The sequence below is a fragment of the Erpetoichthys calabaricus genome, chromosome 5, assembly GCF_900747795.2.
Source record: "Erpetoichthys calabaricus chromosome 5, fErpCal1.3, whole genome shotgun sequence".
NCBI lineage: Eukaryota > Metazoa > Chordata > Cladistia > Polypteriformes > Polypteridae > Erpetoichthys > Erpetoichthys calabaricus.
In genome coordinates this window covers 183126380-183152570 of record NC_041398.2, presented here as the reverse complement: position 1 = coordinate 183152570, position 26191 = coordinate 183126380, and the positions used below count along the sequence as shown (strand labels likewise).

At 38.1% G+C, this 26191-nt stretch overlaps 1 protein-coding gene across 1 annotated transcript in view; it reads right to left on the bottom strand.

Moving 5' to 3' along the window:
* The window catches only part of LOC127527905 (macrophage mannose receptor 1), a 183967-nt gene that overhangs the window by 88070 nt on the left and 69706 nt on the right, over nucleotides 1–26191 (bottom strand). Inside the window, exons 18-28 of the mRNA XM_051928073.1 lie at nucleotides 23522–23632; nucleotides 23275–23310; nucleotides 23059–23193; nucleotides 22484–22630; nucleotides 17724–17858; nucleotides 16898–17058; nucleotides 11872–12016; nucleotides 11713–11767; nucleotides 9854–9920; nucleotides 8094–8227; nucleotides 3313–3356 (exon numbers count right to left, since the gene is read on the bottom strand). Of these exons, the coding sequence (XP_051784033.1) occupies nucleotides 3313–3356; nucleotides 8094–8227; nucleotides 9854–9920; nucleotides 11713–11767; nucleotides 11872–12016; nucleotides 16898–17058; nucleotides 17724–17858; nucleotides 22484–22630; nucleotides 23059–23193; nucleotides 23275–23310; nucleotides 23522–23632 (1170 nt within the window). The remainder of the gene's footprint in view (nucleotides 1–3312; nucleotides 3357–8093; nucleotides 8228–9853; nucleotides 9921–11712; nucleotides 11768–11871; nucleotides 12017–16897; nucleotides 17059–17723; nucleotides 17859–22483; nucleotides 22631–23058; nucleotides 23194–23274; nucleotides 23311–23521; nucleotides 23633–26191) is intronic.

Sequence of the window (26191 nt, the reverse complement as noted above, 5' to 3'; positions counted from 1 at the left end):
CATCTGTGCAATAACTGTCATTTGTACTTGCTGCTCATTCAACTCATATTGCTCTATAACTTCTTTTAAAACATACACATTTTATTTTATATGACTTGTCTATTTTTAACTTGTAATCTTTTTTTTAAGCTTTATTGGATTAGGCTGAGTGACTTGTTTTTCTCGTCATACACATTTCATTGTATGTTGACCCTGTGTTAACCTATATATGACAAACAAACCTAAACCTAAACCTAATCCCAAGGGGAAATTCACATACTCCAGCAGCAGCATACTGATACAAAAAACAATATTAAATTAAAGAGTGATAAAAATGCAGGTAAAAACAGACAATAACTTTGAATAATGTTAACGTTTACAAACCCCCCCCCCCCCCCGGGTGGAATTGAAGAGTTGCATAGTTTGGGGGAGAAACGATCTCCTCAGTCTGTCAGTGGAGCAGGACATTGACAGCAGTCTGTCGCTGAAGCTGCTCCTCTGTCTGGAGATGACACTGTTTAGTGGATGCAGTGGATTCTCCATTATTGACAGCAGCCTGCTCAGTGCCCGTCGCTTTGCCACGGATGTCGAACTGTCCAGCTCCATGCCTACAATAGAGCCTGCTTTCCTCACCAGTTTGTCCAGGCATGAGGCGTCCTTCTTAATGCTGCCTCCCCAGCACACCACCGCGTAGAAAAGGGCGCTCGCCACAACCGTCTGATAGAACATCTGCAGCATCTTATTGCAGATGTTGAAGGACGCCAGTCTTCTAAGAAAGTAAATACAGTAAGTACTATATGTAGTATTATAACGTTCTGCCATAATGAGAATATCATGGGCCGCCACTTGGTTTTCAAGTTACGGACACGCGCATATAGAAGCGAAGCTAATGCAAGATGGGCGTGTCGTCTTACAAGTTAATGTTTCACCTAGTTTTAATAAAGTATTAGTGTTAGCGCAATAGTCATAGGGAATATCTGGTCGGATAGGGGACACAAGACATTCGCATACCCATTCTAAGAAAAATGAAGAGATTTCGAGTACACGAATCTGGTTATTCGAAACGAGTGTCCGCAATGGACGTGGCAATCCGCCGTGCATAAGATACCATATTGACATTGGCGGGCAAAAGGGCCACCGATTCTTTCTCTGCCCAGGGCCACCACAAGCCTAGAGCCGCCCCTGCTCTGGGCATCTCTCTCCTAGGAGGATTTGTTTTGCCGACGTGCTTGCATTGCTTGTGCATTAGCAGCTAAGCAACTTTGTCTTTCTTCGGAGGTTTTGTTTTGCTGGTGTGTTCGCCACGCTTCTGCAATAGCTGATAAGTGACTTTGTCTTTCTTCAGAGGTTTTGTTTTGCTGACGTGCTCAACACACTTCTGTAATAGCTGATAAGTGAGTGACTCTCTCTTCGGAGGTTTTTGCTGATGTGCTGGCCTCGCTTGCATATCCTCAGAGGTGGAGCCCTTAGCCTGACTCCACCTCTCACTTCCGGGCTAGAAAGACACACACACTTCCACACATAGATGTTTATATATTATATTATATTATATTATATTATAAATATTAATGGTTGGGGCGGCACAATGGCACAGTGGGCTGCTTCGCATTAAGGAGACCTGGGTTCACTTTCCGGGTCCTCCCTGCGTGGAGTCTGCATGTTCTCCCCGTGTCTTCGTGGGTTTCTTCCGGGTCATCTGGTTTCCTCCCACAGTCCACAGACATGCAAGTTAGGTGCATTGGCGATCCTAAATTGTCCCTAGTGTGTGCTTGGTGTGTGTGTGTGTGTGTGTGTGTGTGTCCTGTGGTGAGCTGGCGGCCTGCACGGGGTTTGTTCCTGCCTTGCAACCTGTGTTGGCTGGGATTGGCTCCAGCAGACCCACGTGATCCTGTATTGGGATATATGGATGGATGTTCATGGTGAGGTCTGCTTTTCAAGATGGGTAGCACAGCTAGTACTTAACTAACTTGTTTAAATTTAAAATTAAATAAATTTATTTTTGCTGTAGTTGCCCTTCCTTGGATGTTACATAATGTAGTAATATTTGTAAACCGCTCTGTTTCAATTGCAATTTTTCATCTTTGAAAACTATTATTGTAAAACCCCTTCACATGCAATCCTTTTTCAGTTTGATAATGTTTGGCCCTTATGAAATGTTCTCTCACTTGGAAAGAATGTGTTAAACATCTGCTACCCCATAAAGACTACATGCCTATCCATGGCTCCCCATGATTCCAAAATTGGGATAAGTGGGTTCAGTAAATGGGTAGATATCTGATTAAATATATGACTTTATTATCAAAAATAGAAATGCATAAACAGTGAAAATATTCTCATATACATTTCAGATTGCAAATCTGAGAACACTGGCCCATTGTATTCATGCTGTTATTCATTTAACACCAGTGAACTTGTCGTCTTGCAGTGAGATTTTTTTAATTAAGCATTCTTGGGTTTAGAGCCGATTTCAACACACTCTCTGTGGTTCTTTCATATTTAATTGCTCCATTTGACACCCTGATGTAGTTATGCAACATTTGAAATGATATTGCTCAGTCTGACAATGAGTTGGGTGACCTGGCTTTTCTTTTTTTTTTTGCATTGTATGACTCTAATATTGTGCTGGCCAGAATCTGCATTGTTCAACATGGCAACAGCTACATGTTAAAGCCTGCCCTGCAGGAGATGCCAGCTCATTACAACACCATGTGCACACATACTCACTAAAATGACTACTTTAGTATGACCAACTGTGGGGGGGCTTAAATGTCTCTGTGCTTTGTGATAGACTGTCCATTGTGGGAGCCATAAAAATTAAAAAGTTAAGTGTACAAAATTGCATTCAATGTGCCCTGTGAACACATATTGCTATTTTCAAGGACAATGGTTCAAGTGTATATATACTGTACAATGGCTAAGTGTAATAACAATGGCTCAGAAATGCCACAGGATTGTTGTCAGGCTTGTCCTCAATTCCCAAAACTCTGTTTCAATAACAACATGTACAGGTAAATGAGAGTTAGAAATGAATCCTTCATTGTCAGAACCCCTGTGTGTTTTAAGTGCATCATTCTGAAATGAAGTAAACCAAAGTTTTCAAATTAAGCTGCTTATTTCAGAGGTAGTGAAATTCTCTCTCCTTAACATGCAAAAAACCAGACAAACAGAATACAGCATGATTATACAGTAATGGCTTTTCTAGTGTATGTTATGTGCAACAAATGTATTACATCATCTCCAGAAAGAAGTATTGCTTTACAATAGCAGTCAGTGGAAAAGCTGCCAAAAATACAGATTGATTAATTAGTTCGCATTTGCCAGAATTCAGCTTACCTCCATCAGCAAAAACATAAGAAAAGGAGTAGTAGACAGAGGATCTAGGAATCAAAGTAAAAAAAATGCTTTTATTATTGCTTATTTCAATGTATTTTTCATGTTGTAAAAATCTTTATCACTACCTAACCTTAAGAACAGTTGGCGATTCTCTTACCATAGTATACTGATATAAGGGAAAAGTGTCAAAATTCCATAATAAAAATCACATTATAGTAAAAGTTTACACACAATGCATATTTAGTATTTACTCAAGGTAAAATATGTTACATACTCAAAAGTACAATACATCCTTATAAGTTTTCTGCCTAAAAAACTTTATACAAAATAATATAAATGTCAGTTTGTCACAGCTCTAAAACTATTACACAATATGCAGATGATGTGCGACCAAAACTATTTATAATATGCACACTACTCAAATCACTCTTTACCATCTTCAAAGTGCTGCCACAAAGAGCATTAACAGGACTGGAAACTTCGTGATCCCTGTTCTCAACTAACTGCCTACTGCCATTCCCAATTAAGTGAGTTGGATGCCAGATCTTCCTTCTAAAATATAAAGCTTCCAATGGTTTTGTCCTTCTTTACTTAACTGAATCTATCAACTCATGTTGTACGTCCAAAGGCAGAAGTTCAGGGCAGACTGCAGGAGGGCAGGATGGAGAGGGAGATGAAATGTAACCAGAAACTAGCGAGACTCAAAACAAAATAAACTAGTGATGCGTGACAATGCCAAAAATGAAAAACAAAATCAGAAGTCAGAATTCCCTAGGAAATGTCAGTAACCAGAAGATCTATATGAAATGAAGTTGCAATAGAGTTTTACAGTATATCCACAATCTTGGATATCATAATTCACCAGCTTTTGCACCAATGACATCATGCGTCGCAGGCTCCGGTGTCATGTCCACAAACATCATTGCATCATAGGAACAATTAACCAAAATAGTGGCTTGTGCAGGATTAGGAATGGGTATATCAGAGGGACAAGACAGGTACAACAGTTTGGTGACAAAGTGAGAAGCTAGACTGAGAAGGTTTGGGCAAGTGCTGAGGAGAGATGAGGGATACAACAGGAAAAGAATGTTCAGGATGGAAACGCCAGGCAAGAGGAAAAGATGAAGGCCAACAAGAAGATTAATGGATGTGGTGAGGGAGGACGTAAAGGCAGTCAGCGTGTCAGATTATCATGTAAAAAACTGAGATGATCTGCTGTGGCAACCCCAAAATGGGAGCAGCCTAAAGAAAAAGTTACGTGTGCAAATAAAGTAAAATAAAAAAATCAAACAAAATGGTGTTGAAATAACTTTAAATAAAATTACAAAGTTAAAAGTCTTTAATCGTATCATGAGAAGCCACTATAAAATATTAACAGAGCTCACAGAAAAATTTTCAAAAAGTGTAGCCAAGAGTGTACAGTAGAAGTCAATCCGTAAAACACTCTAAATTTGAATATTAGGCTACCATACCTTAATAAAAGCTGTTGATTAAGATGGTTATTTGTCAAGTAACTTTGTTAGAGTAGAGTAGAGTAGATTATAATAGATTAGATGAGATTAGGATAGATTAACTTTATTAATCCCAAAGGGAAATTCAGGTATATACAAGAGCAGCAGGAATATATAAAAAAGGGTACACACACTCATAGGACCGATAATACAGCTAATCTTTTAGTCAATGCAAGTAAATAAATAAATAAAAACAAGCTTAATAAGTAGATTGGACTGAGGCAGTGAATTGCCTGATAGCAGTGGGCAGAAAAGAACCCAGAGGCAATTCTTAGAACAGCATGATTGGATGAGCCTGTAGCTAAAAGTACTTCAAGAGAGTGGCTTCTGGAAGGGATAGAGGGGACTTTTCATGACGGCATCCAGTTTTGCCATCATCCTCTTTTTCACAACAGCTCCTTGTGTGTCCAGGGTTCACCCTGTGATAAAGCAGGCTTTCCTGATAAGTTTGCGCAGGGATTGTGCTTCTTTTCAGCTCAGGTTGCTTCCCAAGGAGACTGCAGTGTAGAACAACACAATCGCTACTTTGGAATGGTCAAAGATTTCCAGCAGCTTTCTGCATACATCAAAAGACCTGAGTCTCCTTAGCAGGTACAGTCTGCTCTGGCCCTTCTTGAACAGCTACACAGTGTTGTCAGATCAGTCCAGTTTGTTGTTCATGTGAACCCCCAGGTACTTGTAGGTCTTCACCACTTCCACATCTTCCTCCTTAATGGGGACTGGTCTCAGAGGCTCCTTGGTGCACTGGAAGTCTATCACCAGCTCTTTTGTCTTGCTGATGTTGAGCTGCAGGTGGATATCCGTGCACCACAAGACAATGTCCTCCTCTATACTCTGATTCGCCTTCATCATTAATGTAGCCTATGATTGAGGAGTCATCTGAAAATGTCATTGTACTGGAATTCTGTTGTGTAAAGGGTGAACAGAAAGGGAGACAGGACAGTTCCCTGAAGTGCTCTAGTATTATACATCACCATTTCTGACACTCAGCTAGTTTTTGATAATACTTTAAACCTGGCAACCATTATGAACATTTGCTGATCAGCCCTTCTATTGTGTTTGTCTTGTTCTACCATTATGGCACTTGGCATCACTGCTACTACACCAATCAACTCTTCTTGCTCATGGAACATCAGGGACATCAAAGATAGAAGGACCCTTTAGACTTAACATTTCTTATTCTGCTGTAGTAATACAGTTTGTACAGCTGTGGTCTTCCTCGTGTGAGAGTGAAACTGTAGAAGCTCCATAAAGGGGAGTGCAGTCAGTGGATCTAAATTAGCAAAACTTTGCTTTTTGTAAATGGCCATGAATGTAAAAGACTTATTTTCTCGAGAAACCTGTTAACTGAAGTTTGTGTTTTTATGTCCTTCATTGTCTAATTCCTCATGTTAGCAGGAATTTACACTATCAAGACTTTGTTCCTTTTTAACCAATGTTATCATCATCTGTTATATTGTTTATTTAGAATGAAATATGTGTCTACAAAAGTTTTGTTTTTATTATCATGTTATAGTAATACGAGCCTGCACACAGTGAAGAATGCTATACAACAAAAAACAGTATTGAAAGGAATAGAACAATTCCTTAGTAGTCCTACTCTCTCTATATATTTGTACTATAACTTCAGTTTTAGCACCTGAGAATAAACAGAATAAAAAGTAGTCTTTTTATTGTGAAGAACAAAAGTGAGCATTCTCTTGTATATTTTATTTAGTTTTTGTCTAATTCTTTTGTTAGATAGATAGATAGATAGATAGATAGATAGATAGATAGATAGATAGATAGATAGATAGATAGATAGATAGATAGATAGATAGATAGATAGATAGATAGATAGATAGATAGATAGATAGATAGATAGATAGATAGATAGATAGATAGATAGATAGATAGATAGATACTTTATTAATCCCGATGTTACTCACTCATAATGCACTTACCCAGCTGTTAGGGCAAATTTTTATTTGAATGTATTTGCAAAGCACTTCTGACAGTAACTGCCTGTTTAACTAAGACGTTTGATAACCTTTGTATCTGGCACATTACCAAGAAACTGTTAAAATAATGACACTTAATATTCTGTTCTCTCTAAGAATTTATATATAAGAAGCCTTATTCAATGAATCAGATATTTGCCAAAGACTTTAAACCTGTTTAACGATTTTGGGACCTTTAGCTAATACTAAAATATAGATGTGTTAAAGGTTACACCATTTATTTGTATGGTGATTGGTGCAGACAACAGTAAATGTTCCTTGATTGTGTTATGAAAATTAACTTAACTTACTTAAGATTATTGCTTTGTTATATTCCTCAGTCTTGTGCTAATCTTCTCTGGTTAAATGATGAAGCTCCCTCAAGTTGGTTGTTAGAAAGGTCGTCCAGCAAACTGAATTATTTATAACTGAGATTCTGACTTTTCTTTATTTAAAATACTAATTTCCCCAATACCAAAAGAATTTCTCCTTCATGGATAATTAAGTTAACCTTAAAATGACTGACACCAAGATTGTTAAAGTATTCACCTACAGTAAACCTGTATAGAACCCGGCTAATTTATCTTACCAAAATACAAAAAAAAAAAAATAGTCTTGTTACTTGATAATTATATTTTAGTCATCTTCCAATTAATGTTGTCTGTTTTTACCAAGACATGATACTCCAGCCCCTTCCCACTGCTAATAGTAACTGTGAATGCTCTTTTGTATCCTTGGCCGAGTAAGGGGTTTTTCATATATTTTGTTTAGATTTCTTTGTTTTTAGTCATTCTGGTGTGCCATAATAATATTATTTATTTATTGAGCTTCTGTAAAATGCCAAATTTATTCCTGTGTTAAGTAAGTGAATGAGTGAATCAGACAGTCCAATCAATCAATCTATCTATCTATCCCACTTTTACATGGTCCTTCATTTTCAAAGGCTGCTGGACTATATAATGTATCAATTTCCACAGTGCCAAGCCTTGAATGTGCCCTGTTGTACTTTGGGTGAACCTTTGAACTTTGATAAGTTGGACATATAATTCATCTGTTGACCAGCTCATGAAATGTGAAGACCAAGACCTTGACATCCTTTGGTTTTCCTTTTATATAATATTGCATGTGCCGTTTCCTGTCTAATTAGCTTCCAAGTCAAAAACGTGATATAATGCTCAGCTAGACATTTTATGAATTAATTGAAACTGTTTCCAGAAAACAAAGTAAAAACAAATGAAAGGTTGCACATGTACTCATTATAAAATAATAAATTACAAAATTTTAAACTTACTGTTTTGAGGTGATGCCATTTCTTGTGCTTCCAAAATATTCTGAACTCCCCGGCTCTTTCAAAATGGTGCACTCACCTCCATGCTCATTGAGGATCACTCCAGCATGGATAGCAGCAGCACAGACGCTTGAGTCCTGGACAGGGAAACAGCAGAAAATAGGGTGGCTTGTCTAGAAGCGAAATAATTATGTAATCTGTGTGTGAGTTAATATATCCCCTAATCACAGTACGTCAGAACCCACTTAATCCATTCCAAGATTATGGGAAGCCAGATATAGTCCCAGAAGTATTCGGTACAAAGCCCGAACCAGTCCTGGATGAGAAGTTCACTTGAAACAGGCAGATTTGGAGAAAGTAAGATAAGCAGCACTTTTTTTCATGTATTAAGGAAACAGGAGTACCCAGAAAAATCCCACGTAGACACTGAGACATCATCCATAATCCACACATTTGTTCTGGTATTATTTGTGTAATTATTATTATTATTATCCTGGTTCTCAATGCTGTGAGAGAGTAGCATTAAACACTGTGCCTTATTATATACATTTTTATTTTAACTCATAGCAGTTACATTGTAAATAATAGAATATGGAATGCAGAAAGCGTGAACATTTGTGAAAGTCCAATATTAAGGTATTAGAATCAAACTCAAAACATTTCTATTTTAACTGGTGCTTTGTCGCACTGCACAACTCTGACCTGTCTGCATTAAATAAATAAAACAGTCATAAGAAGGAAACTGCAAATAGCTATTGTTCTGTGCCCTGAGGGAAATATGAACAATTTGAAGTATATGTTAATGTATGTAGAGTAGAACAAAGCTGACCAGCGGTGTGACTTTATAACATGATCAAGCCTATCTGGGAATGTGCTAAAGATGTTTTCTTGTACCCACATGATTTTGATTTTTCCAAACTTCTAAGCTGCTTTTCACAACCGATGATGGAATGTCATCCCACCAGGCCTGCATGTGTCTCAGTATTCACTGGTGAACATCTCAGGCAAATTACATACATTAGGCAACTGATAAATAAATGGGAATATGCCCAGAAGTGCATTATGGGCAAATTCTGGCCATTTCCAGCACCACTAATTTGAATCAGCTGATTCACACTTTGCCCGTCTGCATCATCTGAAGCCACTCGTCTCACTATTGTAATGGCTTGTGATATATTAAACAGTGAATGCTTATTTGGCAGTGTGGTTCCTACGGTAGGCCATATTTGCGTATCTGTAAGCATCTGTCATGCTTTTATTTGGAGTCACGTGCCATTGTATAGTCAGTGAATCTTCTGTGTGGTTTCTGGTTCTCTTGTATTGCCATCACATATTTTACTGTAATGCTTAATGGGGCAAAGCTATCAGTGTTCTGCTAGTGGAGGTGCCAAATTATTCTGAATGACTTTTACTTTTCTAAAAGCCTTCTATATGCTACCTTTAGATCTGAAGTTATGTAGTACTATTTTTTATACACTCTTGTTTATCTTGGTACATGTTGTTTAGACATGCAACTACAAATTTCATTGTACTCTGTATATGTAACAGCACGACGACGAGTTATACTACTGCTTAGTTCTTGTTCACTTTTTAAGGTGCTGTGCTGCATTTTTTCTGTCATTACTTTGACATATATGACATTTATTCTTCTTTGTAAATTGCCCTGGGGTGGTATACTTTCTATTGAATGAAGTCCACGTTCACAGAATAGGAAACTGCTCCCTCTTACAGCAATTAAGCTAATTTCCCAACAAATTACTTACCCCACGATAATTGTAAGTGCCGTGTACATTATATGGTTGTTTTGCACATCCAGCAGGGCAATGCAACCTAGAAGAAAATACATACATACCATATAAAAAACATTTTTGACATTATCTACAGCTTATACAAATTTAAGCAAATAAATGTTTAGCCTGAAAATAAAATTACCGCCCCACCTTCAGCCCAAGGTAGTTTAATGCAAACACATATATTTTACATATTTACATATTACCTTAGTAAACAGGCATCTTTCAAAATAACTTTATGATATAGTTTAAATAGGACAGCATTAAGAGTGTGACTGACATTTAGGTGGCTCACTGCACATAAGCATTGTATCACCATGTCTTTTATACAATGATCCATAACTTTGAATGAGACAAAACAGACACTGAAAGCATTAAATAATACAGTCTGCAAAATTAAAACTGTACTTGTAGTCATTGTCCATGTTGCTCATGGTCAAGTTCTACATGAACCAACTGCCATTCTTTAGTGTTGGTGTGATTACTTCCAGACAAATAGTAATGCGGAATTCCCACATCCACCTACCCCAGTTCAAATCTACTTGCTGGCCCAGTACCACCAATCACTGAGACAGAGGCCAAAGTGCAATTGTGAAGATGAAGAAAAGCAGAGCTACAGGCCTGGGTGACATCCCAAACCCACTTTGAAAATTGTTTGGATGAACCAGTGCTGAGTTCCAGGTGACACTATTCAACAAAATCATTGTGGAAAACAAGGCCTCATACGACTGGATGACCAGCACCACAGTGCCAACATAGAAAGGCAAAGGAGATGTTACAATGGCGCCAACTACTGGTCAGTTTGTTTATTGTGTCATTCCATGAAGATTAACCAGTGAGTCCTCAAGCAGTGCAGCTAATCCATCATCACTATCATGCCCAACCAATGTGGCTTCACCATGGATGGGGCACAACAGATGCCATATACACCATTCAGCTCTTTATGGAATGGCACAGTAAAAGGAACTTACCATGCCATATGGCGTTTCTACATTTGGAGAAGGCTTTCAATCTAGTGCCATACTCATTCAATTGGCAAGCACTCCAAGAACACGGAGTCCAAAAGAGAATGCCTGATAGACCAATCTCCTCTACAAAGATGTGTTATGAGTGCAACTCATTCCCCGGATGGATTCTTAGCCCCTTTGCACCATCATAATGAGAATCCACCAAGGTTTCAGAGTTGTTGCCACTCTATGGAACCTGTTATACACCAGCAACATATATCTTGCTGATATCTCATGTCCTGCCTTGCAATGGAGCACCCAGCCATGAAATTCATGGCTGGAGAAAAATAGTCTGCACTTCAGCCTAAAGAAAATAGACTGTATGGAATGTAGTGCTCAAATGGATGGTACCATAGCAATCTCAGCCAAGACATCAAGGTTATTAAGATTATGAAGGTTACCACATCAATTCAGATGGTGATTTCACCAGTGACACATCAGCATGCATCAATGAATTCTGGCAGAAATGGTTACAGTGACTGTGGTCCTGTGTGACTGAAAAATGCCCACATACCTCAAGGCAAAAGCCTATAAGAACATTGTCTGCCCTGTCTCCCTATAAGGCACCAAATATTGGTCTGAGATCATGGATCGCGAGGAAGTACTGCACGTCATGGAAATGAGAATGCTTGCATTGTTTGTGATGTGCCATCTGTTGGAATTACAAATGTAATGAATTTTATCACTACATGAATTACAAAATACATTCCAACAGATGGTGCACTGCAAACACTAATGCTGAGGTCTACATTGGTTACTTAGATTTCAACTCATCTTGGTCATAGGCAGTTCCAAAGATGATACAAAAGAAAGCTGTGTACTTACAATTTCCTGTCAGTGCCAAAGCTGAATGCGGGGATTGATGCACAAGTGATGGTATCTGTGTGGGGAGGATTGAGAAGAATTGTATACATGTAGAATCAATACTCTTTTTTGACATTTGTTTTTAAATAAATATAAAATGTACAGAAATGTGCAGCTTACAGTCTGATTTACACCCCAGGATGTCCATTCGAAGGCCAATCTGGTTGTGGTAGGCATCTGGTAAAATCCGAATATATTTAACAGCAAGGGGTTTACCAAACAAGTGTGTCACTGCAGTACTTCGGTCATTATTTCCAGTTAATATCTGATATAAAATTAAAAAAAAGAAATGTACAGTATGTTGAATGCTACATTTTTGAATCAGTAGCTAACATACTGAGAATTAGAACTAAGAGACAATATTAAAGTATATCTTTAATATGAGCCACTCCTTTAACCTTAAACTGGCCATGTCATCAAAATATGACTACAATAGATAGTTATTTTAGGAGATATTATTTTACAGTGCATTGGACTCATTAGAAATCCAGGAATGTTCGTCAACAAAATCTCCACAATAAAGTTAGAAACAAAGGACTTTTCAAACACTCCTAAAACAAAAGAAAAACACACATTCAACAGCATTTCTGCTTCAATGATAATATGTTGTTCCTAAAATTTGATTGTTGCTTGCCCTGAGGGACTACATTACATATTGTGTAATATTTTTCTTTCTTTTGCTCACTTCTCTATCTGCACAGCAGTTGCACTCTTGAGTGAATATTTTTGTGGCAAAATGTCACTGGCAGGCAGGGATGGCACCTGAATGATTCTGTGTGTTTAATTCATGCTGGAAAGAGGAACTTCACCTGTGCAAACAGAAGCCTAGGTCTTTAAGTAATTAATTCAAGAGGCCATAAAAGTTCATTCACCAAAGACTAACACTTTGCAGGTCATTTTCAGACAAAGCCATAAGAGTTATGTCACGTGTGATGCTCCAGTAGAGCAATTTGAAATTATGTTAATTCAGTCTTCAAATTTGTTCTAATGTTTTTTTGACAAGTCTGTGGACTACAAAATATAAGATAAAAACTAGGTTGATACCCTGCGGTGGACTGTTGCCCTGCCCAGGATTTGTTTCCTGCCTTGCGCCCTGTGTTGGCTCCAGCAGACCCTCGTGACCCTGTCGTTAGTATATAGCAGGTTGGATAATGGATGGATGGAACTAGGTTAGGTTGATACATTGTAACCTAGCCTGAAGTTTTTTTTTTACTAGCATATTCAATAAAAGCTTCCCATATTTATTTCATTTTGATAAAGTGTTTATGTTAGTGGTGTCACTTGACAGATGACAATCTATACTAATTAATAAAAGGCAAAGCCCTCACTGACTCACTGACTGACTGACTGACTGACTCACTCATCACTAATTGTCCAACTTCCCGTGTAGGTGGAAGGCTAAAATTTGGCAGGCTGATTCCTTATAGCTTACTTACAAAAGTTAGGCAGGTTTCATTTCGAAATTCAACGCGTAATGGTCATAACTGGAACCTCTTTTTTGACAATATACTGTAATGGACGGCAGCTTGATGGCCGTGGGAGGCGGAGTTGAGTGTCACGTCATCACGCCTCCCACGTAATCACGTGAAAAGACTGTGAATGCAGTAGGGAGAAATGAAGTAAGAGCCGCAAACAGTGAAGAACAAAAAATTCATTAAACAATTGAGAAGGGAGCGAGTGAAGCATACAAGCATCTTCATAAGGGAAACAAAGCACCGTGTAAAACGTAAGTTTAAATTAAGTTTAATGAAACGCTCCCGTTAAGGATTGCAATAACATATTCGCGAGATAAAAGACCGCAGTAGGGAGGAATGAAGGAAGAGCCGCAAACAGCGAAGAGCAAAAAATTCATTAAACAATTGAGAAGGGAGCGAGTGAAGCATACAAGCATGTTCATAAGGGAAACAAAGCACGGTGTAAAACGTAAGTTTAAATTAAGTTTATAGAAACGCTCCCGCTGCAGATTGCAATAACATATTCGCGAGATAAAAGTTTCATGAGAAGACACGAGGTATAAACGAACCACACGCCGTGGCGCAACGTTAGGGGCAACAGTTTCAACCATTCTATGATCTGCTTCTCGCAACTGAAAGACGGCACGTGGCGGATGTTAGCCGACTTGCTGACCGCAACGTTAGGGGCTTCAACTCTGGCGCTGACGATAGAGATTCGATTCACGAGAGGGGATGCAGTGAGTGTGTATGCCTGATGAGCCCAGAATTAGGGAGAAACACGTGTCGCATACTCTTTGCATTATTTGAAAGTAAACTATTAAAACCATTCTATGATCAGCTTCTGGGAACAGAAAGAGGGCACGTGGCGGATGTAAGGCGACTTCCTGACCAACCACAAGCGTTACCTGGCAGGTAACCACCCATACAGTCAGATTGTGATTCAGAAAACAAATGCCATGAATGTAATTACCACGATCTACATACTGTCAAATAAACGAAACACACGCCGTAGCGCGACAGCTGTGAAAAGCGAGGTTCACAAAAAAACAGATCCTTAACAAATTGTTATTGGTATATTTTCGATCCGTTTAAAAAGGTTTTCTTTTCTTCTTAAAAAATTAAAAGCAGTACTTCGCCGCAACGAAGCGCGAGAATTTGGCTATATATATCTGCTTCTCGCAATTAAAAGAGGGCACGTGGCGGATTTTAGACGACTTCATGACCAAACATAAGTGTTACCTGCCAGGTAGGGTTACCACTTTTAATACAAAAAAATAAGGGACGCATACTGCAGCGGGTGCCACATCCCAGTGCCAACAGTTTGCAGACTCTACTTAAAAGACCCGCCCTCCTCACTGGACAGTTAAAAAGACCAATCAAACTAACGATGACATCAAGTATTACCCAATCAAAAGTAGGAAAGGAGGTATCTTCATAAAATGCGTGTGGGATGATTTGAATGAGACGCTGCTTTAAAAAAAATGATAAAAAAAATATGGGACAAATCCCGTCCCGTATTGATTCAAAACGTGACGCGCAATTTCATTCTCAAATGCGGCACGATTCCGTATTTTAAAGGACGGGTGGCAACCCTACAGTGCCAGGTAACCACCCATACAATCAGATTGTGATTCAGACTAGGAATGCAATGAATGTAATTACCCCGATCTACATACAAGGCGAAAGTCTTGCAACATTCAAAGATGATGGTTTGGGATAAGTACACCATACAACATAAAAGAGCTTATGAAGCCTTGAACCGAAAAAAGCAAGATCTCAGAGATCGAAAAAAAAAAAAATAGGAGGTAATGTCGTTTTACTTGCTGTAGATTTTAGTCAAACATTACCAGTTATTCCACGAGGGAATGTTCAAAGACCTTGATTCATAAACTTAGCGAAATGCCAGAAAAGTTTTCTAGAAGAGAATTCGATTGACCAAATTGCTCAAATATGGGCAACTTATGGGTTTGTGCATGAGTTTTACTCTGTAATGGACTGGTGTGTCATCCAAGGTTGGTTGATGCCTTGCTTCCAATGCTGCAAGGCAGGCAGGGGTCTTTTGTCTCAGCCCCAGAGGGACACAGTGGTTGCAAATTCATGCTGCTACCATTTCCCCTGTTTTAATTTCATCCTCAGAAAAACTAAATCTACAATATAAGAAAAGCCTGGAAAGGCAGGATGAGAGTCGCTAATGAGGCATACAGTTAATCTCATTAACAGCAGGAACTGGATTCTGATGTGAGGACTGAATTAAAAAAAATAAAAAGAGAAAAAATATTTATATTCCACCAAAACAACTGTTTAGTATACAAGTGATGGATAAATAATCTTGATTGAATACTTAGCAAAGCTGCTGGTAATTTAAATGAACTCTCTTTAGTTTACAACTCATGAAAAAAAAAAATCGGGAGTTGTCTCTCCTAGACTTTCTTGCATACTCGGATATGGGAATGGATATTTGAAGAGTATACCACAAGACAATGATTATATTTTCAAACTATGTACATTAAAGAACCATCAACAACAAATCAAATCAAATTAATAATAGATTGAACAATTATTATAAAAGTAAAGTTGAATAAATCGGACTCTGCAGCTGCATTAATAAAAAAGTACCACTTCCCGTTAGCAGAAATAGCTCAAAAGTTGATAGAAATCTATGTTTTGTACCTAATACTTGTATACAAAATTTGGTTGACCTAAGTGAAAGTGTACTCAAGCTATTGTGTTTACATACACACACATACACACGCAGACAGACACACAGACATAATTCCAAAAATGGTATTTTTGGACTCAGGGAGGGTTAAAACGTCGAGATTCATCAAAATCTCGAAATTGAATTTTTGGACGATTCCAATACTTTCCCTATACAGTAGAGTCTCGCTTATCCAACCTTCGCTTATCCAACATTCTGTATTATCTGACGTCCCACCGCAAAAAAAAAAAAAAACAAAAAAAAAAACGCATCAATCGGCAACAAGAACTGCAAGTTGCAAGCGTGAGCGTAGTCTATTTTTTGTTGCTAAGTTCATTTTTTCAGTTAAATTTTTCTGTTGTTTTGTTGTAAAACATGATTACAGTGCATTATGTGGCTGGCCCTCTCTGGCGTGCGTGTCTCTCACGCGTGTGTGTGTGTGTGCATGTGCGTATGCACGTGTGTCTCTCTCGCACGCGCATGTGCGTCTCTCTTGTGCGCGTGTGTGTGTGCATACGTCTCTCTCTCGCGAGTGCGTGTGTGTGTGTGTGTGTGTGTGTGTGTGCGTGTGTCTCTCTCTCTTGCGCGTGCATGTGTCTGTCTGTGTCTCTCTCTCGCGCTCTCTCTCTAACGCTGCACAGGGAATGCACAGGGAGAGACTGAACACGTGCGGAAATCATCGGCGTGCACAAACCGAAAGGGAAACTGGCTTGTTCCTATACCGAGTGTGTGGTTGAGGCAAAAGTTTGGCGAACGTTTTTGGTCATAACCCAAATTGTACGTGTTCAGAGATGTTCGTGAACTGAGGTTCCACTATATTAGGCTCGTAATGTGTAAAATTATAACAGTTTGACGTTTAATAGGCTTTTTCTTAACACCTCCCATTATCCGACATTTTCACTTATCCGACGTTCTGCCGGCCCGTTTATATCGGATAAGCGAGACTCTACTGTACTTCATATATGAGAAAGTAAAAAAAAAGAAAACATTTTACCGTGGACTTGTCTTCATCTTCATAATACACCCACTCAGAGCCATCAGCACTGATCTGGACTTTGTATAACGTCACCCAATTATCTGCAGCAGGGCAGCCTTGAAGCACTATCCCAGTAATCTTTTTCACTTCAGGGAATTCCACACCAATCCAGGATCCATCTGTATCAAAAGCAATTGTACAAGTAGATATCAACACATAATTTGTACATTAATAGATCTTAGAAAATAACATAACATTTTAAAAACCTGCTTACTCCATCCAATTCAGGATTAGGAGAAATGGATTCTAACAAAGCTGAATCAGGTGAAAGGTGGACACTGACCATGGATGTTTTGGCTGAATAAAAATCATCTATGTCTGACTTTGTCCATACAATTATCAAACACATTTTGTCACAATAAACACCTGAAAGTACTCAATAAAATAGCAACATCCATGATGTTCCAATTAGACACACAATGGTCTGAGCAAATGAAATATTATTTGGCAATTTAATCAGCCAGCCACATCATTAATCATTTCATAGTACCAACACTTTTTATATGAAGATGGGTTAAATAAGTATAGCCATGGTTTCAGACAACATGAAAATTTAAAAAATATCCTTCCATGAATGACTGAGCAAAGCTCAGATGCTGCGAAAAGGCCTGTCCAATGTCGGTTCCTGCTTTGGGCTTGCTGCATCTGGGATATACTTCAGTACTTTCTGACTCTTTATCTTATAAAGCAGGTTTAGAAAATGATGTGATAATTCCTTTAATTTCAGACTTGTACTTCAGTTAATGAAACATGCTGAACAGATTCTGATATATGCATACAGTACCTGAATTTGAGGGCATCCAGCAAGACTTTCCCTTCAGTCTGGCATGCTCTGGACCATAGTCATTTTTAAAGGAGGAAGATGATATCTGTCCATTTGTAATATTTCCATCTTCCATTCCCAATCCTCGAACACAAACTGGGAGAAATGTTATAATTAATAACATAGCTATTAATAGTACATAATTGTGACGTAAATTGTGTTGTATTTCCTATCCAACTGCAGACTTCACACAACCACACCATTTGAAAAGTTAACTAACTTGTCAATTTGTGGACACTCTTTATCATGTCAAATGAAGCAACAAAAGGGACACAGCATTAATCAGTATTGCTTTTTTACCCTACAAACCAAAAGGGGAATTACTTTGTATAGATTGTGGACCTGGAAGCAAGACAGCATTTGTGGTTGACCAGTCCACTCTCTGTATTGGTGTTGCAATGGATGTTTCGGTGAAGTATCCTCTCTATATTGTTTTATTAATTTCCCATTGCCCTGCTACCCACAGACTTCTTTCTGAGTACAGACGCAGCTGTACCTACACTAGCATCATCGTAAAATGATTCTCAAAAACCAGTGAGTAGAAAGAAAGCAGATATACAGTTAGGCACAGAATTGATGAGTGAATGCAAGTAGAGTGAAATCTGAGAAGTATTACCTAATAAGAAATGATGAATTTTATTAAAATACTAGGGATGTTCGCCCCCTGCTCGCTTCGCTCACCAAATCCCCAGTCTGTGCTACACGCCAGCCACTTAACGTCTATACCGCTTGCGTATGTGTATTTCACTTTCACCGAAAAACAAATCTTTTAATTCACGCAGATAGGCCTCTTCATTGGGAACAAACAGTACTTTTCCCTGATGGCAACACGAATTAGAAGATCTACAAGTCTCTGACTTAAAACTGAAATCCGAACAATATCTACATACTTCTGTCATATCACCTATGTCCATATATTCGATCTCTTTTCGCTGTTCCGTTATTTCACCAGGTAATAATTTCCATTTGCTTGCGCTAATGTGATCTTTACTATCATTTTTTTGAGACTTTCGAATTTTAGTATTAGTTCATAATCTCTAACCTTCTCTGCATGTGTATCGCGCCAACGTTTTTGAACCTCTTTACGATGTTCTACTTTGTCATCTACTCTTTGGCTTTTATTTCCAGCCCCGAGCATTAAAATCTGTTGGCACAAAGTCTCGTCTCGCAGGACATGAAATTATCTTTCTGAAAAAGTCACGTCTCGTCCCAGGCTAAAAAGTCTCATCTGGTCCCAGGATTTTTTTATATAATAGAGAGATGTTCATATGATATCAACACATGGAGCAGTGACACAAACCTTGTCTTTACTTTCTTTGCCATAAGGTTAACCACAATTGTATGAGAGGGAAACAATACTTTTTTTTCTTTTTCTTTTAAAGAGGTACAGGTATGACTAGAAATGGCTGAATTATCATGGCACTGGAGGGTGGTGATAAGTTGAACGTTGGTCAAACATGAAAGTAATAAATTCACTGCGCTCTTTACATGTGATAATAAAATACAATTTGAAATGTCAAATTAAAACAGGGATCTCAAACTCCAGTCCCGGAGGGCCGCAGTGGCTGCAGGTTTTCATTCTAACCCTTTTCTTAATTAGAGACATGTTTTTGCTGCTAATTAACTTCTTTTGAATAATTTTAATTGATTTGCTTTTTTAAGATTTGTTCCCCGGAATTTCTTTATTGTTCCTCTGAATTGCTTCATTTCTTTTGTTAAACAGAAATGAAATGTGAAGTGAGTGAGCCAACAGAAGACCAACTAAGTTAGGACCTCAAACTCCAAACAATTTCACTCCAACCAGTTGCTTAATTAGGCACTGAGTTTTGTTGTTAATCAAACCTGTCCTTTAATTCCATGGCTTGTTGCTGCTTTCAATGTGCAATATCATACATTTTCAAAATTGTTGACTTTTTCTTTACTTTTCTAAGATCACTTTTAAAATGTTTTAGGGACCTGAGCAAATCAACATTCTTGAGACCTTGCTGGTCATGTTTTGGTTCATTTTGTATCTCATTATTGTTTGGCTGCTAATTTAGGAAAACAAAACAATTATTGGGTCTGAGTCTTCAAGAGCAAGTCAATTAAAATTAATTCAAAATAAGGTAATTAGCAGTAAAAAAAAAATAGGTCAATAATTAAGAAAAGGGTTAGAATGAAAACCTGTAGCCACTGCAGCCCTCCAGGACTGGAGTTTGAGATACCTGAGTTAAATGAGGTTTCAGCATGATCAAAATAATTTCAGTGCTTACCAGTATGTTAAATTTTCAACCTACATCAATATGTTTGACCAGAATATCTCACTGACGATTTGAGACCACACCCAACATACTGTTTGGTCTCCATATTACACAAAGGAGATAACAGAACTAGACAAAGTCGACAAAACAGAAGACTTATTCCATGACAGTGGGTAGCAGATGTGCAAAATGATTGAATGAGTTGAATCTTTTCAGCCAAAGTAAACTGAGACTTTGAGGAAGTTATGATGGAAGTGTTTCATATTGCCAAGGGAGCACATACAGTTGATGCAAGTCATTGTTATTTAATCTTTCTTCAAAAAAAAAAAACTTTCAACAAAATATTTGGGTAAAAATGGAAGTTGGTAATTTCAAAGTTTTACACAAATGTTAGAAATAATTTGTGTCACATAGATAAGTAAAGATAATGCAAATGGATATCTAACAGTACTGTTAAATGCACCTTTAGGGCCTTCAGATCTTAAATTTATACATGGAACTGAATGACTGAGTTTGAAATTCTGAAAAGGGTTTTAAATTGTCCTTTGAAAAACTTTGTTGGCCTGCTTATTTAATTAAAAATCAATAAAATAAAGGTTGGAAAGGGAATTTTACAAACTATTGGTTCAATTTAAGGATTAGTGGACTACTGTTTGCCTGGTACGCCTCCGACAGTAAGAGCCCAGGGGACAATCCTAACTACATGATCAAAGCACCTTAACTGGCTTCTCTTAGTGGTTCTCCTAAAGCTCATCATACATATAAAACAAAATTCTAAGAAATTATCAGAGCTATAATTTACTCTGTACAGACTATGTACACTGTTATGTGGCATTCATGCTTTATTTAACCAGTGCTCACGTGGTGTCTCCTTGCTGAAGAATGTTTCGGTAATTTATAGCAGAAAGTTGGTAATTTGAAGAGTGGCTGATGTACAGTAGATTAATATGTGTATTTGTGGTCATCACCAACTTGCGTACTAATTACAGGTGTTGCTTTGCTTTGACCATTCATCTAAAGACTGTCGTTGTCACAGTTCACAATGCCATCTTTTGAGACACAATACAGGTACACAACAAGAAAATATGGTGGCCTAGGGAAGAGCTTCAGAAGACTTAAGGCTTGTTGTGCTTTCTTACAGGGGACGGCCTAGAGACAGAAGTACTGCCTGGAAAAGTCACCGGAAACAAACTAAAGTGAGCTCCACCCAGTAAAGTCCATATGGGGATAGATGAAACTTCCATTCAGGCAACCTAGGGGTAAGGGATACAAAGGATCACTTTTAGCTCAAGTCAAAGAAGGAACTCTTTATACTGGGTATAAGATATCGTAAAAGGAGCTTAATCCTGGAAATTAGGTAAGGAAAACTAGCATTGAACCTGGAGAAACTCTTATGTGCAGACTAGATAAGTAATTGGTGTGTGGAGGGGTGAAAGTCCTATTCATGAACTATGGATTTACTTGAATATTTTAATTTGATGCTTTAATAAAATAAATAAACATTCATGGAAACTAGGATCTACTTCTACTCTTCTACTATATAATAAACCACTACTCTGTGTGTGTGTGTGTGCGTGTGTGTCCGTTCTGAGCAATCTGATTGGTCAGTGACACAGTGGTAAGGATGATGACACAATACATTAGGGATGAAAAGTTCAATTCCTGATTTTGGTTTTTATCGTTATAAAAAGGGAGTTAAAATGGAGTTTTAACAGCAAAGCGAATAACATACCAAGCGACACCAGGGCGCTAAATACTAAGAAGGCGCAACCCGAGTCACCTTCAACGACAGAAATATTTGAAATAATGAAAATGATGTGGGGACCCGTCTACCACTGTTAATGGTAAAAAAAAGCTTAGTTGGTGGTAAAAAAATTAGGAGGCAAGTAAGTCACATCGAAATGTCAGAGCCTGAGAAGCAGGCTTCACAGGAACGCAACTGAGAGAGAAAGCACCAGGCAAGAGAGGTTGAGACACACAAGGATACCGAGAAAATGTGTAGGAGTAACAATGAGGGTACATTTATGGCAATGGATATTTAATATCAAATATTTTTAAATTTCTTCCATTACCTGTTAGAAGTGTAGCTAGTACAGTATATATAAAGCCATTACCCTATGGTGTCTCAGCTTCTTCACCTACCCACCACAGTCACAATTATTATGTCACGTGCTGCTATACACGTACAAAAAATCATCAAAGTGCCAGTTAATTTCCTTGTTAATAAATTCATATTTGTTTATGTTGTTAGGAGAATTTTCTTTGCTCATAATGTATGTAAATAAGCACTTTTGAACCACTGGTTGAAGTGACAGACGGTCACCAGTGTGTTAAGCTATGTGGTGTGTAAGAAGCATAATATGGGGTTGTTGGGGTCAGCCTTCCAAGAATTGTAGCCCCTGGAGTCTCTGATGGTCTCAATGCAGCTCTGCATACAGACATCTCTAAAGATGAGTTCTTCATCCCACATATTTCACTCACCATTCTGTTCACAGCTATAGACGACTTCCAGGTATTTGGAGACATCTGGGCAAGGATCATTATCAGTCCCTGCATAAAGCAGACAGGCCATCCGATTTTCACAGACGGCCCGAACCAATTTTAGCATTCCATCCACATGGCACGAACCTACACCCAGGAACACAATGATTAGTTTAGAGGGAGAAATGTTATTATGACATCATACGCACAAGGTTTTTTGCCTTTTTGCATAAACAGATGACCCTATTTACTTTACAAATAATTTATATGTTATGACAGACTTCAGTTCCAAAAATAAAAAGCATATAGAGCTAGAAAGATTACTTTCTTTTTCACTGTAATCAAAGAATTACATTGAAAAGTTATTTAAATTTTGAATGGCTAGAGGTAAGGTTAGAAAGAACCAAAAATAATGTGCAAAAAAAGGTGGAGCGATGCTCTATTGCTCTCTTAAGTAGGAGAGTAATTCAATGGTTACAAATGCCAACCAGTCAATGCTACCAATTTCTGAGCTGGAATGCACCCAGCATGCATTGCAACTCTCAGTCTTATACTCAACATATTCATCTCCATACCTGATGATCCGGGCCCAAGTGAGCAGATTTTGTTGCTCTTTCTACCATACATAGCAGCCTGAATACGAATGACACTGTCCTGTGGACATGTAAGTGTAGTGCTGGTGTCCTGACAGATGTAGATTGTTGTGTATCCTGGAGAACAAAATGCATTCTACACTCATTGAAGGAAACAATTGTCATACTTCTGATTGATATTATATAGCATAGGATTACCTTCCTGTGGATGGTTTTCAGGAGGTGGCACATTACCTGTAAAACATGAAATGACATACTGTACATTTGTAACAATAAGTATCTGCAAAAACCAAGTTCAGTGGGCTGACTATTGGCAGGGGTGTGGTGGGAGTATTGAATTTATTTGGACCTAGCTATCTGTTCTCTCTGATCATTAAAACACTAAAGGATTAGGTGCTGCTCTACACTGCTAAAAATGGTCTGAAGAATAACTGAAGCCTCTCACCTCTGCGTTTGCAAATGTAGCCTCGCTGGTATTCGCAGTTATCATCATTCCAGTATCCATCTTTGATTCGAATACTGAGACAGTCCTCACCAAAATAATCATCAGGATTGCCTGAGAAGTAATAAAATAAATAATATTATTCATAAAAAGCAATGTTTTAAATTAAAAAGTTAAACATTAGGACATTTCTCTGGACTTTTTCCAGCAACATCTCTTTTGTAAAATGGACACCAAAACTGTACACATTGTGAAATATAACGTAACACCTCGCAGGCCTTTCTGACTGTTTCTGCATACTGTCTAGATTTAAATAATGTTGAGTTCACTACAACTCCTAAGTCCTTCTCATAAATCAGTGGTTCTCAATCTGTGGGGCAGGCCCTCCTAGGGGGGTGCGAAGTAACAAAAAGGGGGGAGCAAAGATGTGAAAAAAAGAAAACAAGAATCAAAAATATGAAAAACACATCTACTGAAACCAAATCAAATTAACTTAAACTACATTCTGATACTAGAAAAATAAATATAGAGTTAGATAAATGTCCATAAAAGTTAAATAAGTATAATAAAATATGCATCTATGATATATCATTAATTAAAAAAGAACAAATTGGTATTAGTGGGCTCCTTTCAAAAAAACCTTAGGGGGGCCCAATTAAAACTGTTAATGAAAACTCGGGTCGCAAATACTTAAAGGTTGAGAAACGCTGTCATAAATAGTACTTTCAAGCTTCCGATGTCCCACTGTGTACTCAAATGTAATATTTCTAGTTCCTATGTGTAACACTTTACACTTACTTACGTTAAACATCATCTGCCCAAAAATCCTCCCAAGCCTGTACTCTGTCCAAGCCCCTCTCTATTTATTCCAGATTATGAGCCATTCCGTCTAGTTTAGTATCATCTTCAAACTTAACTTTATATATATATATATATATATATATATATCTATATATATATATATATATAGAGATAGATAGATAGATAGATAGATAGATAGATAGATAGATAGATAGATAGATAGATAGATAGATAGATAGATAGATATACATATTGTCACACACATGCGATTGGGAGACAGTTTACGGGCTCAAAAAAGTGTACATTCCCACCGGACCAGGGGTTGGCCCTGACCTCTAACACTCTACCCTCTCTTCCTGCAGAACAACTGATGACCCTTCAAGATAGGGATCACTTCCAGCCTTCAGAAGACACCCACAATGTTACTTCCGGTTTCAAGCCTCAAGATCCCACCACCTGCTGATGTCACGTCCGGTTCCAGAATGCCACTTTCCATGACCCCATTTCCTTCCACCTACCATATACTGTATATGGCCGCCATTTTGTTGTTTGTCATGTCTGTTTTGAACTCAAGTCTGTAAAGACTTCACCTATTTACGCCAGTATACAGGGTGGATCCCCAAACCTTTGACGTACTCTTGTGCTTTATTTACAATATATAAAATAAAATGTCTGTCTGTCTGTCTATATGTTCCCTATACAATCCTACACCCTTTGACCAATCTGGACCAAATTTAGCATAGTTGTTCTCTGATGCCATACAGACAAGATAAACTACTTTGGAACCCAAAATTAAGACCCTGGAGGTCCCACTGGGTTTTTTTCCCCCTGTGTGCTACAGTTTTTGTACCAGTGCCACCTGCTGATTTTGAGCAAGAGAAACATCTGAGCAGACTGAAATCAGACTAGTGGACAGAATGACCAGATCTTAACATTACTTATGCTGGCAACGCTGGCTGCTGCTTCTGTGTACTATAATATAAACCGGAGTATCGAGCGCTTTTGCAGGTGGGTCATGGTAAGGCTTGATCGATTAATGGAAGTGCAGCACAATACAAAAGAAAATCAAAGGGTTGTTGTTTAACTTGTGCTTTGTTGGCTTTTCTACATGATTTAAGCACTAGGAACTGTCCACTTTAAACTGAGAGGGTGAATCAGACATGACAGTGTCCATGGTTACAACCCAGCAAGTTTTTAATCACAATTTTGGAATTCAATCAGACCCAAAAGGAACAAATTCTTGACTCACTGCGTGTTGCTTCTATCTACTGTAATATAAAAAGGAGTATGGTACACTTTTGCAAAGTGGTGTTGGGTGAGGCTTGATTGAGAGTGGAAGTGCAGAGCAACACAAAGAAGAATCAAAGGGCTGTTGTTTAACTCCTGCTTTATTGGCTTTCCTTCATAATTTTAGCACTAGGAACTGTCCACCTTGAGCTAAGAGGACAAGTCGTGGATGACAGCATTCACGGTTGTAACCCTGCAAGAAGTTCCTGCAATTCCAATTCCTGACTCATGAGAGCAGATTCATTGATAGAGAGGCAGTGTTGATGATGGATGGGGCAGCTAGCAATAACAACAGTGTCACCATTTTAAAAACACATAAAACTTTTTTCTTTCCTTAAATCATTCTAAAAATATACCTGGGCAACGCTATTTTATTTATATAATAAAAAGAGTGGTGACCCCAGCTCTGATTCCTGAGAAAGACCATTTTTAACATAATGGGTATTTATGACATGTTTCCAAAAAAAACAATTGATAGATACTTATAAAAAGTTTACAAAGAACACAAGCTTTTTTGTTTATCAGCAGGAACGTGTGTTAATATATACTTATGTACAGGAAGTAACAGTTAATGCATTCATAAAT